Source organism: Myxocyprinus asiaticus, chromosome 31 (assembly GCF_019703515.2).
Source record: "Myxocyprinus asiaticus isolate MX2 ecotype Aquarium Trade chromosome 31, UBuf_Myxa_2, whole genome shotgun sequence".
Taxonomy (NCBI): Eukaryota; Metazoa; Chordata; class Actinopteri; order Cypriniformes; family Catostomidae; genus Myxocyprinus; species Myxocyprinus asiaticus.
The window spans coordinates 22,725,586-22,739,430 of NC_059374.1; the positions used below are offsets into that span (position 1 = coordinate 22,725,586).

At 38.0% G+C, this 13,845-nt stretch overlaps 1 protein-coding gene across 2 annotated transcripts in view; it reads right to left on the reverse strand.

Moving 5' to 3' along the window:
* The window catches only part of LOC127421778 (sortilin-related receptor-like), a 99,036-nt gene extending 87,374 nt beyond the window's left edge, over positions 1-11,662 (reverse strand). The window contains exon 1 of one of the 2 annotated variants that reach the window (XM_051664911.1): positions 11,393-11,662. In XM_051664911.1, the coding sequence (XP_051520871.1) occupies positions 11,393-11,662 (270 nt within the window). The remainder of the gene's footprint in view (positions 1-11,392) is intronic. The other variant, XM_051664912.1, reaches the window with a different exon arrangement.
* Between the last annotated feature and the right edge of the window lie 2,183 nt (positions 11,663-13,845).

A 13,845-nucleotide genomic window follows, 5' to 3' on the forward strand; every position in this document is an offset into this window, starting at 1 on the left:
TTGAGCACAACTGTACACCCACAGGTACACCTCCAATTGACTCCAATTAGCCTATCAGAAGCTAACTGGCTAATTGCCTAAAGGCTTGACATTTTCTGGAATTTTCCAAGCTGCACAGTTAACTTAGTGTATATAAACGTCTGACCAACTGGAATTGTGATATAGTCAATTAAAAGTGAAAAAATCTGTCTGTAAAATTTTTTTTGGAAAAATTACTTGTGTCATGCACAAAGTTGATGTCCAAAACGACTTGCCAAAACGATAGTTTGCTAATATGAAATCTGTGTGTGACGAGGAGGAAGGCGTGGCTAGGCCTTGAGTGCGCACGGCCGGCCCCCAATCGGGCTAATCAGCCAATAGAGGGATAAAGCCGAGCCGGATGCGGCAGTTCAGGAGAGAGAGAGCCACACGCAGCTGCCATGTGTTTTTATGTTTTTGTCTTTTTACGTTTTCATTAAACATTACTTTGACTGTTCAGCCGGTTCCCGCCTCCTCCTTGCCTATTTCACCCCTTGTTACACTGTGGAGTGGTTAAAAAATTTGTTTTAATGACTTCAGCCTAAGTGTATGTAAACTTCTAACTTCAACTGTACGTAAGTTCTCTTATATCTTTAACATGCTGTATATTGTGGCATCTTTGCTTTTGAATCACTTTTTTTAATAAACAGCTTTAGTGATCTTAAGTGTTTTTCTTCGCCAAATATTAATAATATTAATACTATTGCTGTGCACTCTGTATAAATGTCTTTGTATCAAAGTGCCTTTGTACACCAAAAAATTGGTGATGTTGGTTGAAATTTGTGTTTTATGGTGTGATTTATAAAGACTCTTGGAGTGTCTAGATGTCGTCACCTTTAATTTATAACATGCAGGGTTTGGAGCAAATGTAAAATACAAGTAGATGTACAAGGCAATAATAATCAGTATTGTTCCAATTGACATTTGTTTTAACATTCATTTTGTGTGTGTATTACACAGTGATTTTAAACAAATGTACATAACACAAGTATATACAGTATGTGTGTGCAACCTACCATACTGGGGTAAAATTGCTTGTTGATTAGCGCCACCTATTGTAAAGGCGTAATTGTGCTAATGGAAATCATTCGCCTTGCTTTTAATTTGAAAGGGCCATTTGTGTCGCACTATCGGGCTTTATAGTGGCTCAGTGGTTAGCACTGTCGCCTCACAGCAACAAGATCCCGGGTTCGAGTTCCGGCTCAACTGGACCTTTCTGTGTGGACTTTGCATATTCTCCCTGTGTTTGTGTGGGTCCCCCAGCCACTGGGGGTTGCATCAGGAAGGGCATCCGGCATAAAATAACCTGTGCCAAGTCAAATATGCGGATCACGGATGGTCCGCTGTGGCGACCCCTAACGGGAGCAGCCGAAAGAAGAAGCATGCGTCGCCTCAAGTGTGCAAAGGCCTTTAGAAGAGAGTTAAAGGGCTGTCTGAAACTTCAAGCTATCCTGCAAATGGACATTCTACTAATCTAACAGAGCCCTCATTTATACTGACACAGCAATATCTTGACTGCATTGACTATATAAGATTGTGCGAATAGTTTCACGTTCCTTCACACTTGTCTTGTTGAAAAGCAAAGAGAAATGAGAGACAGCGAAAATGAAAGCATTTAATTTTTTTTCTGTTTCTATGTATAATTCAGCAGAGACAAAGAAGGGAGACAGGCAGAAAGAAAGAGTGTTAGTGTAGTGAAGTAGGCACTTAAGCACCTTCGCCCATCACAGCAAGCATTTCACTGCTTGAAACAATGACATCATCTCTGCAGCAGTAACATTTTGGACCAAAAGATCTTTTTGCCTGCAAGCTACCAGTTCACTTCTGGCAACCAACCATATATGTTTCACCATGAATAAAATATGGGTAAGCCACACATTTAATATTAATATGGCCATAACCAAAGGAAAACCGAGGAGTCATTATCTGGTTAAAGCCCTAATGTACAGTTTAAAGCCTGTTTCATTACTGCAATATAGATATGTACTATATGGGGCTACAGGGCTAGAGCTACAGACCTTGCATTACACAGATGAACATAACAGAAACATCCATTCATACATAATGAACATACTGAAACAATTGAACATACTAAAACAATTTTTACTGTTTTAAAAACGTTTTAATGTTTTTGAATCCTCTGATATTAACTTTACAAAACATTAATAAATAATATCTCAATTCAGTCATTGGCTAAAACATTTATATTGGGTTGAACAATAATTTTAACTTTGTTCTATCATGAAATTGTGTCATGAGGGAGTTTTAAAGATGATATACTATATTGCCAAAAGTATTCGCTCACCCATCCAAATAATTGAATTCAGGTGTTCCAATCACTTCCATGGCCACAGGTGTATAAAATGAAGCACCTAGGCATGCAGACTGCTTCTACAAACATTTGTGAAAGAATGGGCCGCTCTCAGGAGCTCAGTGAATTCCAGCGTGGTACTGTGATAGGATGCCACCTGTGCAACAAGTCCAGTTGTGAAATTTCCTCGCTACTAAATATTCCACAGTCAACTGTCAGTGGTATTATAACAAAGTGGAAGCGATTGGGAATGACAGCAACTCGTCATTCCCAATCCCAATAGGCCACGTAAAATGACAGCAGGGTCAGCGGATGCTGAGGCGCATAGTGCGCAGAGGTCGCCAACTTTCTGCAGAGTCAATCGCTACAGACCTCCAAAGTTCATGTGGCCTTCAGATTAGCTCAAGAACAGTGCTTCATGGAATGGGTTTCCATGGCCGAGCAGCTGCATACAAGCCATACATCACCAAGTGCAATGCAAAGCGTCGGATGCAGTGGTGTAAAGCATGCCGCCACTGGACTCTAGAGCAGTGGAGACACGTTCTCTGGAGTGATGAATCAAGCTTCTCCATCTGACAATCTGATGGACGAGTCTGGGTTTGGCGGTTGCCAGGAGAACGGTACTTGTCTGACTGCATTGTGCCAACTGTGAAGTTTGGTGGAGGGGGGATTATGGTGTGGGGTTGTTTTTCAGGAGCTGGGCTTGGCCCCTTAGTTCCAGTGAAAGGAACTCTGAATGCTTCAGCATACCAAGAGATTTTGGACAATTCCATGCTCCCAACTTTGTGGGAAAGTTTGGGGATGGCCCCTTCCTGTTCCAACATGACTGCGCACCAGTGCACAAAGCAAGGTCCATAAAGACATGGATGAGCGAGTTTGGTGTGGAAGAACTTGACTGGCCTGCACAGAGTCCTGACCTCAACCCGATAGAGCACCTTTGGGATGAATTAGAGCGAAGACTGCGAGCCAGGCCTTCTCGTCCAACATCAGTGTCAGACCTCACAAATGCGCTTCTGGAAGAATGGTCAAAAATTCCCATAAACACACTCCTAAACCTTGTGGAAAGACTTCCCGGAAGAGTTGAAGCTGTTATAGCTGCAAAGGGTGGGCCGACGTCATATTAAACCCCATGGATTAAGAATGGGATGCCACTTAAGTTCATATGCGTCTAAAGACAGATGAGCGAACACTTTTGGCAATATAGTGTATCTCATCTGGGCTGATTTGGTTACACCTTGAAATCAAGAGTGAGCAACTTCAGGAAAACTAAAACTAAACATGCATGCTGTTTAGACAAGTTCTAGTAAAAATCCCTGGAATTATTGTAAACATTCACACCCCCTTGTCTCATGACCAATACTATTCTTCCCCAGAGTTTTTAAACTTTAAATTAATCACTCCTTTTCTTGCTACAAAAAAAATAAACTAAATTCCTGAGCCTGTGAGGCTGCTGAGACCAAATGTTACACTAACAGAATTAATTATCTTCTGCATTTGGAACGTTCTGATTCTAATATATATATATGAAGCCAGAAGTTTACATTCACTTAGGTTGAAGTAATTAAAACTCATTTTTTAACCACTCCACAGATTTCATATTAGCAAACTATAGTTTTGGCAAGTCATTTAGGACATCTACTTTGTGCATGACATGAGAAATCTTTCCAACAATTGTTTACAGACAGATATTTTCACTCATAATTGATTATATCACAATTCCAGTGGGTCAGAAGTTTACATACACTAAGTTAACTGTGCATTTAAGCCGCTTGGAAAATTCCAAAAAATGATGTCAAGCCTAATTTAGCTTCTGATTGGCTAATTGGGTCAACTGGAGGTGTACCTGTGGATGTATTTTAAGGCCTACCTTCAAACTCAGTGCCTCTTTGCTTGACATCATGGGAAAATCAGAAGAAATCAGCCAAGACCTCAGAAAAAAACGTAGGTACTCCAAAGGTCTGCTTCATCCTTGGGAGCAATTTCCAAATGCATGAAGGTACCACATTCATCTGTACAAACAATAGCACACAAGTATAAACACTATGGGACCACACAGCCATCATACCGCTCAGGAAGGAGACTCATTCTGTCTCCTAGAGATGAATGTAGTTTGGTGTAAAAAGTGCAAATCAGTCCCAGAACAACAGCAAAGGACCTTGTGAAGATGCTGGAGGAAACAGGTAGACAAGTATCTATATCCACAGTAAAATGAGTCCTATATCGACATAACCTGAAAGGCTGCTCAACAAGGAAGAAGCCACTGCTCCAAAACAGTTTGCAAGTGCACATGGGGACAAAGATCTTACTTTTTTGAGAAATGTCCTCTGGTCTGATGAAACTAAATTTGAACTGATTGGCCATAATGACCTTCGTTATGTTTGGAGGAAAAAGGGTGAGGCTTGCAAGCGGAAGAACACCATCCCAACCGTGAAGCATGGGGGTGGCAGCATTATGTTGTGGGGGTGCTTTGCTGCAGGAGGGACTGGTGCTCTTCACAAAATAGATGACATCATGAGGAAGGAAAGTTATGTGGATATATTGAAGCAACATCTCAAGACATCAACCAGGAAGTTCAAGCTTGGTCACAAATGGGTCTTCCAAATGGACAATGACCCCAAGCAAACCTCCAAAGTTGTGGCAAATTGGCTTAAGGACAACAAAGTCAAGGTATTGGAGTGGCTATCACAAAGCCCTGACCTCAATCCAACAGAAAATTTGTGGGCAGAACTGAAAAAGCATGTGCGAGCAAGGAGGCATACAAACCTGACTCAGTTCCATTCCAGCAACTTATTGTGAGAAGCTTGTTGAAGGCTACCCAAAACATTTGACCCAAGTTAAACAAAAGTGTATGTAAACTTCTGACCCACTGGGAATGTGATGAAAGAAATAAAAGCTGAAATAATTCATTCTCTCTACTATTATTCTGACATTTCACATTCTTAAAATAAATTAGTGGTCCTATGTCAGGAATTGTGAAAAACTGAGTTTAAATGTATTTGGCTAAGGTGTATGTAAACTTCTGAATTCAACTGTATATGTATATATATATATTTGGAATAATGTACAGATTTTGCACCAGGAGTGGCATAAAGTCACCCAACAGCAATGTGAAAGACTGGTAGAGAGCAAGCCAAGACGCATGAAAGCTGTGATTGAAAATCAGGGTTATTCCACCAAATATTGATTTCTGAACTCTAAGTTAAAATATTCGTTTTTATTTTGTGGTTTAAAAATGAATATGAACTTGTTTTCTTTGCATTATTCGAGGCTGAAAACACTGCATCTTTTTGTTATTTTGACCAGCTGCCATTTTCTGCAAATAAATGCTCTAAATTACAATATTTCTTATTTGGAATTTGGGAGAAATGTTGTCAGTAGTTTACAGAATAAAACAAAAATGTTCATTTTACTCAAACACATACCTATAAAATAGTAAATCCAGAGAAACTGATAATTTTGCAGTGGTTTCTTAATTTTTTCCAGAGCTGTACATATATACTGTATATATAATGCAAATTATAATAAGTCACCAAAAAGGTTTCTAGTATCCAATGGAAGGCTAAATTCAAAACAAGAACCAAAACAATGCAATATGTTAAACATATTCATGTTATTTATTCAAGCTTCATTTTCTGCTGGACTGAAAAAAATTATGCGGAATAGATATAATAGATAACTAATTATTAAATATAATATTTTATTTATTGATAAAGTTGTTTCATTGCAATGGACATGAAAGGTCTATTAAGGGATGTGCAAAACTATCAGTTTTCATAATCGACTTGTCGGTCAGTTGTTTGAACGACAAGTCTGTGTTAAGGATACAAATGTATAATTAGGCTCCATTATGTTCACGTGACCCCGATCAGATGCGTTTCAGAGGGATATACGGATGCCAAGTGCAGCACTTCAACATGGAGACTAACAGATAGACAACAAAAAAATAGGCTAAATAACTATAACATCTTATTGCACAAAACTACCAAAGTAAGAAAAGTAAGAAATAAGAAAGGCTGCAATACAGAGCAGCACAAAACTGCTTATGCGCATCCTGGACGCAGAATGGCGCACATCAATGTAACCAGAGTGCTTTAGGTCAGTCCTCGCTGCCATTCATAAGTGCAGAACTGCTAGATAATATTGTGGCTACACATCTAGTTCACAACATCAACCAGTTTAAACCTTTTTTACAGCAACTATTTATTTAAGTATTGTCAGACAGAATCAGCAAAAGATTTTAATCACTTCACAACACCTCACAAATACGGGAACATAAGTCACAGCAGAGGATTTAATGTCCGGCAATGATCGTCTTGAAATGTATTGCTGATGCAGCGCTGTGATGGCTGTAACAACAGCACACAAAAAGGCTAAACCTAAAGCATTAAAGAGACTAAACTTCTTGCAGAGGGTTTTACCATGCTAACTCTTAATCACTGTTAAGACATTCGTCCTGGAATATGCCCGTGCCATCAGGGAAGAAAAAATCAATTGATGGGATAACCGGGTCATTACATTCAGGTAGTCAGCTGACTTCATTTTATTGCCGCATAACGTTGCTGAGCCTAGACCTGACAAACTGAAGCAACCCCATATCATAACACTGCCTCCAGAGGTTTGTACAGTGGACACTATGCATGACGGGTGCATCGCTTCATGTGCTTCCCTTCTTACCCGACGCGCCCATCGCTTTGAAATAGGGTAAATCTGGACTCATCAGACCACAAGACCCTTTTCATTGCTCCGCAGTCCAATCTTTGTGCTCCCTAGCAAATTGAAGTCGTCTTTTCCGATTAGCCTCACTAACAAGTGGCTTTCTAGTGGTCGCACAGCAGTTTAGTCCCAATCCTGTAAGTTCTCGTCACATTGTGTAAGTGGAAATGATCTTACTTTCACTATTAATCATTGCCGTGAGTTCTACTGTCAATTTTTTTACGATGTGACTTCAAGCGTTATAGTGATCTTCAATCACAGTCATTCAAGATTTGTTTCTGACCACATTCCTTCCGTGAAGCTGACGGTTCACCACTATCCTTCCAAGTTTTAATAATGCGTTGGACAGGGGCCTGGGTAGCTCAGCGAGTAAAGACACTGACTACCACCCCTGGAATCACAAGTTCAAATCCAGGATGTGCTGAGTGAATCCAGCCAGGTCTCCTAAGCAACCAAATTGGCCCGGTTGCTAGGGAGGGTAGAGTCACATGGTGTAACCTGGTGTAATGTGGTTCTTGGTGGGGCGCATGGTGAGTTGTACGTGGCTGCAGTGGAGAATAGCGTGAAGCCTCCACGCGCTATGTCTCCATGGTAACGTGCTCAACGATCCATGTGATAAGATGCATGGACTGACAGTCTCAGACGCGGAGGCAACTGAGATTCGTCCTCCGCCACCCGGATTGAGACGAGTCACTATGCTGCCACAAGGACTTAAGAGCGCATTGGGAATTGGGCATTCCAAATAAATATTTAATAAAAAAATGTTTAAAAAAATAATGTGTTGGACAGTTCTTAACCCAATTCCAGTGATTTCAGCAATCTCCTAGTTGTTTTCTTTGCTTGATGCAGGCCAATAATTTGCCCCTTCTGAAACACAGTAACATCTTTTTCACGACCAAGGGATACGTCTTCCGACATGGTTGTTTAAGAAATGAGAAGCTACACAATGAAACATTTAGGGTTAAAATAATTGTTGCCAGCTGAAAAATATTAATCACTGCAATAATGATCCAATCATAGGCTCTTAAGTATCTGCCTATTTAAATCCAAACGGCAACTTTTTTTTGGCCAGGCAGTGTATTATTAATATTTGGTGAAAAAAACACTTAAGATCCTTAAAGTTGTTTATTAAAAAGTGATAAAAAAGGCAAAGATGCAGCAATATGAAATGCATTATGAAGACAATGCATGCAAGTTTATTTTTTTTTTTTTAAATGCATGTGATTTACAAAATAAAACGTGCTTGATTGGCACGTGAATGTTTGCTTCCCATGTAAAGGGAATCCATTGTTTCTAATTAATTTCTTCATCACAATGAAAATTTGGGTTAATGTGAAAAGGCCTTTATCCTGCTTAAGTTAAGGGGGGGACTATACATGCAAGCTCACGTAAAGTTTGGGCACTGGATATTAGCCTAATCCTTGGTAGTCATTCAGCAATACATGCTTGGAAACAAGCTTAAAACTACTAGCACAAAATAGTATTTGCTTGCCAACAGTCTACTTAACATGGCTTATCAGGTAACAGAAAATATCATGATCCAAGAAACAAATTCAATTTCCAGGAAAATCTTTGGAAATTCTTCTATGAATTATTATTGTTTAACACGAGTAACAACAGAGCCAATGTCGGGTCACATTGTGAAATATTTCCAATGAAATTGTGAAAGTACAAGACTCTAAAAGCAATAAAAAAAAAAGTGTCAAATTGAAAGAAAACTTGCATAAATTGTATGGTCAAATGGTGTTTTTTTCCCATGTGAAAAAAGCCTAGGCATTTGCCTTCAACTACTCGTCTTGGGGCTTGGCATTGAAAGAGGACTGCATATTTATGCTAATGACTCTGTCACAACATTTCCGCAAACTTAGCGAGTAATTGTGACACAACAGGTCTACGAAACAAAAACAAAGACCCTTATAAACAGTATATATCCTTTCCTTGGAACAGCAGAGAATTAGTTAGGTTACTTGCAATAACAAGAGACAAAAAGAGTGGATTGATGTCTGTTACTGTTTACCAAAAACTGTATCCCTGTATGTGCCAAAAACAACATAAACCAAAAGGTCTTAAAGATGCAAGTAAGGAAGGGAGGCCCAGATAGGAAATCTTAATTGGATCATCTGAGGGGGTAATTCTCCTCGTAGCAACTGAAATGGACTCTATTCAGGACACTAATAAAACTTCATAGAGGATTTCCTGTACAAACTACAGGGTGAAAAGGGGGAAAAGTCACTAATCTTAGTGGCTGCCTTCTGCTCCAACTGCATAAGTTTTAAGATGGTATTACATGTTTATTACAGTATAACTCAATGCAAGGAAAGAAAATTTTTTTTGCCAATCGCTGATATAACACTTAGTCTTTTTCATAAATCACTGCATGTCTGACAATTTAAGATCATAATGTTCAGATATATGTGATCTGAGCATTGTTTTTAGTATGATATGGATAAACCTGAACTAATCAAGGTCCATACCATCTATAGTTTGACTTTAGAAATGAGTCACAGCACCTCACGCCTTGAATCATAACATCACATGCTGTGGTAGATAAGTGTGTTTTAACTCATCAGTGGAGATTACACAACTCTTACAAAAACCACACAAGCTGTATTTATGCTGGCAACCACAATCCAGTAAATGTAGACTAATATCCAGAGGTAATTCAGTGGTTTGACCCAAAGCCACTCAAAGACATAATGGATCTGAGGTAAAAGCAGAAACAGGCACTACTACATACCTGACTTACCAAGCAAAACACTTGAGGAGGTAGAGAAATGTAGAAGAGAGATTTCCCAGCAAAGACTGTGCAACCAGTTATGCCTCTCTGCATATGCCTCTTACCGCTTGCACAACAAGACTGCAACCACTTAGTAAACAAATATCATGTCATACATTTAAGGGGATAGTTCACCCAAGAATGAAAATTCTCTCATATCATTTATTCACCCTCATACCAAGGTTTTGAGAAGAATATTTTAGCTCTTTAGGTCCATACAATGCAAGTGAATGGTGACCAGAACTTTGAAGGTCAAAAAGCATATAAAGGCAGCATAAAATTAATCCATAGGACTCCAGTGGTCAAATCCATGTCTTCTGAAGTGAAATGATAGGTGTGTGTGAGAAACAGATCAATATTTAAGTCCTTTTTTACTATAAATCTCCACTTTCACATCTTAAAGTCACATGTGGTGCCTGTTTAATTTAACTTTCTCATCTGAAAGTGAAAGTTGAGATTTATAGTAAAAAAGGACTTAAAGACTGATCCATTTCAGGCCCGCAACTGTCATATCACTTCAGAAGACATGGATTTAATCACTGGAGTTTTATGGATTATTTTTATGCTTCTTTTTAGACCTTCAGATTTCTGTCCACCATTCACTTGCATTATATGGACCAAAAGAGGTGAGATATTCTTCTAAAAATATTCAGGTGTGTTCAGCAGAAGAAAGAAAGTCATACACATCTGGGATGGTATGAGGGTGAGTAAATGATGAGAGAATTTTCATTTTGGGGTGAACTATCCCTTTAAAATGAACATGCATGGGCATAATCTGTTTCTGAGGAACATAATTCAACTATGATTCTCAAGACACTGACATTAGTGATAAACACTTCAGTAAGAAACATAAACAATACTGATTATATATAACATAATATATAATTATACAAAATAATCAATAATTAATAGATGTTCATCGAATGTTTGGTTATTATTATTCCAGTGGGAGCATCCAATAGACAGCGTCATTACAGAATAAACAGATGCAACAAGAAAACGGTACTGTGTGTTCTGGTAAAAAAATAAAAATAAATAATAATAATAATAATAGAAAAGAAAACTTAACCTTCAAATTATTAATGTGTTTGAAGTCTTACGTCATAGAACATATGATGTTGGTTGAGCTCACTGTTCTACAATAAATAAAATCTTACATAGCATTTATTAATATGTGAGCAAATGACATACCCAAGGACGTTTTGTATACAGTACATCCAAAATAATTAGATTTACCTGACTATCAAATAGCCTTCATTGTTTGATATCAGGTACAAGAGAAAGGTGAGACTGTTTGTTCGGAGCGATGAAACCTGAGCGCTCTACACTCACTATACATATCTCCCGATCTGACATCCAAAATCGTTTAATTTCACGGGTAAATTAATAAATTTTGCTTGAGGACGGCGCGTGGGAAAAACCCTCTTGACACAAACAGGTCAATTACCTTTCTAGGGACTGCGCGTGCAACCCAACTACAGTTGGATATGAGGAAAAGGCAAAAGCTGAGTGAGGATGATTTAAACTGATTACCTCCATGTAATTCACGTACAGTTCATTTAAAACTCGCTTACCCTTCCATAAACCTTTGGCACGGGTGCTTCAGCAGCATTCCGCCGAACGCGATGTTGATGCGCGTCTTCCCTGTCCAGTCGCACGACACGATTTACAGCTTGCTCCCTGGGTGCACTCACTAAAAAGAAACCCCGGTCCTGCGGGAGCATGAATCTCCGGTCATGGTGAAGTCGAAGCGTGGAGGAGATCGAGCCAGGAACGAGTGTTAATAACAAATATATGGCACAGCCACTGAGCGCCAGCATCTTGCGTGTCTGTCCTGACGCCATGTTTGTGTATGTTTGACTGAAACGCGTGAATGAGCGCCTCTAGCGGCCAACTATAGTAACACACAATACCATGGTTACATATGGCGCAAGATGTTTTTGTAGACATGTTGAACATGAGCAGCACGTAAAGACAGACATAAGGAAAAGAAAAGAAAAGAAAACCTAATTCTCACTTTAATTTTCATCCTTTATGAGTGTTCTGCTTTTAAGTGACACATTTATCATTGCAAGGACAAGCTGTTATATGAAGTTGGTTGGTACACCATAATTTCCTTTAGTCTATAATTGTCTTAATAGAAAAAATATTCCAGCATCTATCTACTTTTCAGTGGATTGCTATTAATGAGGTCAACTGGAATTTGATTTGGCCTCCGCCCCATTAATATGTACTGACTAATAAAGTTTAAGAGGTGTCTTTTAAAATATTAGACACATGCTATCCCTGTAATAGTATGCTTTCTAAATATATTTGACAAAATTGAGACATTTTTTACTTTTTGTTACAAAGATGAGATGATCAAACACATTTTTTGTGAATGTGTTTTTGTTAAATCATTCTGGAAGGATATGAGCAAATATCTCTTGGAAAATATGGTATCTGACATAGGTATTAATGCTTTTGATTTTATTATTTTTTATTATTACAACAACAAAAACTCACAGATTCAATATATTGAAAGCGAAAGTGAAAGTGGAGATTTATAATAAAAAAGGACTCAAATATTGCTCTGTTTCTCACCCACACCTATTATATCGCTTCAGAAGAAATGGATTTAACCACTGGAGTCTTATGGATTACTTTTATGCTGCCTTTATTTGCTTTTTGGAGCTTGAAAGGTCTGGTCACCATTCACTTGCATTGTATAGATCTACAGACCTAAAATATTCTTCTAAAAATCTTTGTTTGTGTCCAGAAGAAAGTAAGTCATACACATACATCAAGGATTGGATGGGTGAGTATATGATGAGAGAATTTTCATTTTTGGGAGAACTATCCCTTTAAAAACGATGAGGGATTGTTGACACCTGCCGAGTGACAACAGTCCCACCTACTGGCCGGAATAGGTACACTGTAAAAAAAACAAAAAACATTGTTTTAACAAAACACGTACACACACACACACACACACACACACATACATACACACACAAGCTGGCAGCTGTGGTCGCCAGAATAATTATGTAAAAAATACAGTAAAAATGTAAACAACTTTACAGAACAACCTGTACATTTTACAGTTTAAAGCGATTGCTTTTACGATATATTTTACAGTGCAGTAGACTACCATTGTTTATTTTATTAAATGATAAACTTAATATATTAACATTCTGAAATGGTAAAAATCTGCTTTTCACTTTATAATGTAGTGTTAATCAGCTTAGTATTTACAGAAGGGCACATGATGACATGAAGTTCATCAATAGTGGCCTTACCAAGAGCAATGATCAATAAACATGTAGAGGCAGTGCTCAGTGTCACTCACACAAACACTAAACAACATCAGTGTAACACATGTGAAATTAAAATAATGCAATAAACATGTAGAGACAGTGCTCAGTCTCACTCACACAAACACTAAACACCATCAGGGTAACACATGTGAAATTAAAATAATGCAATAAACATGTAGAGACAGTGCTCAGTCTCACTCACACAAACACTAAACACCATCAGGGTAACACATGTGAAATTAAAATAATGCAGTAAACATTAACTAAACTACATCAAATATAACACAGAACACCCCAATGTACGTAACTGATATTAAAAATAAGAAGAAATAACTATTCCCAAAAAATATAATTAAATGTGATGGGTCACGCAGGGAATTCTGGGAACAATAATTTACCGTAAAAAGTACATGTACTCTCTTGTTAAACATAATGTAAATTTTAACCTTTTTATGTCTAAAAAAAACAACATTTTATCATAAAACTACATGTATTGTCTTTTTAAATATATTTAAAAAATTGAACGTATATTTTACGGTAACTACTCTAACCAATTACGTTTTTGTACTTTAGCATTTTTACAGTCTTTTACCGTTAAAATTACGGAAATTGTTTACAGTGTAGTGTTCAACAGCTGATGAGCTTGTGAGTTAAATGAGGTGTGTTAAATAATGAGAGACATCCAAATGTGTGCTGTGTTGTTTTGTGGAGAATTTATGGTCATAATATTT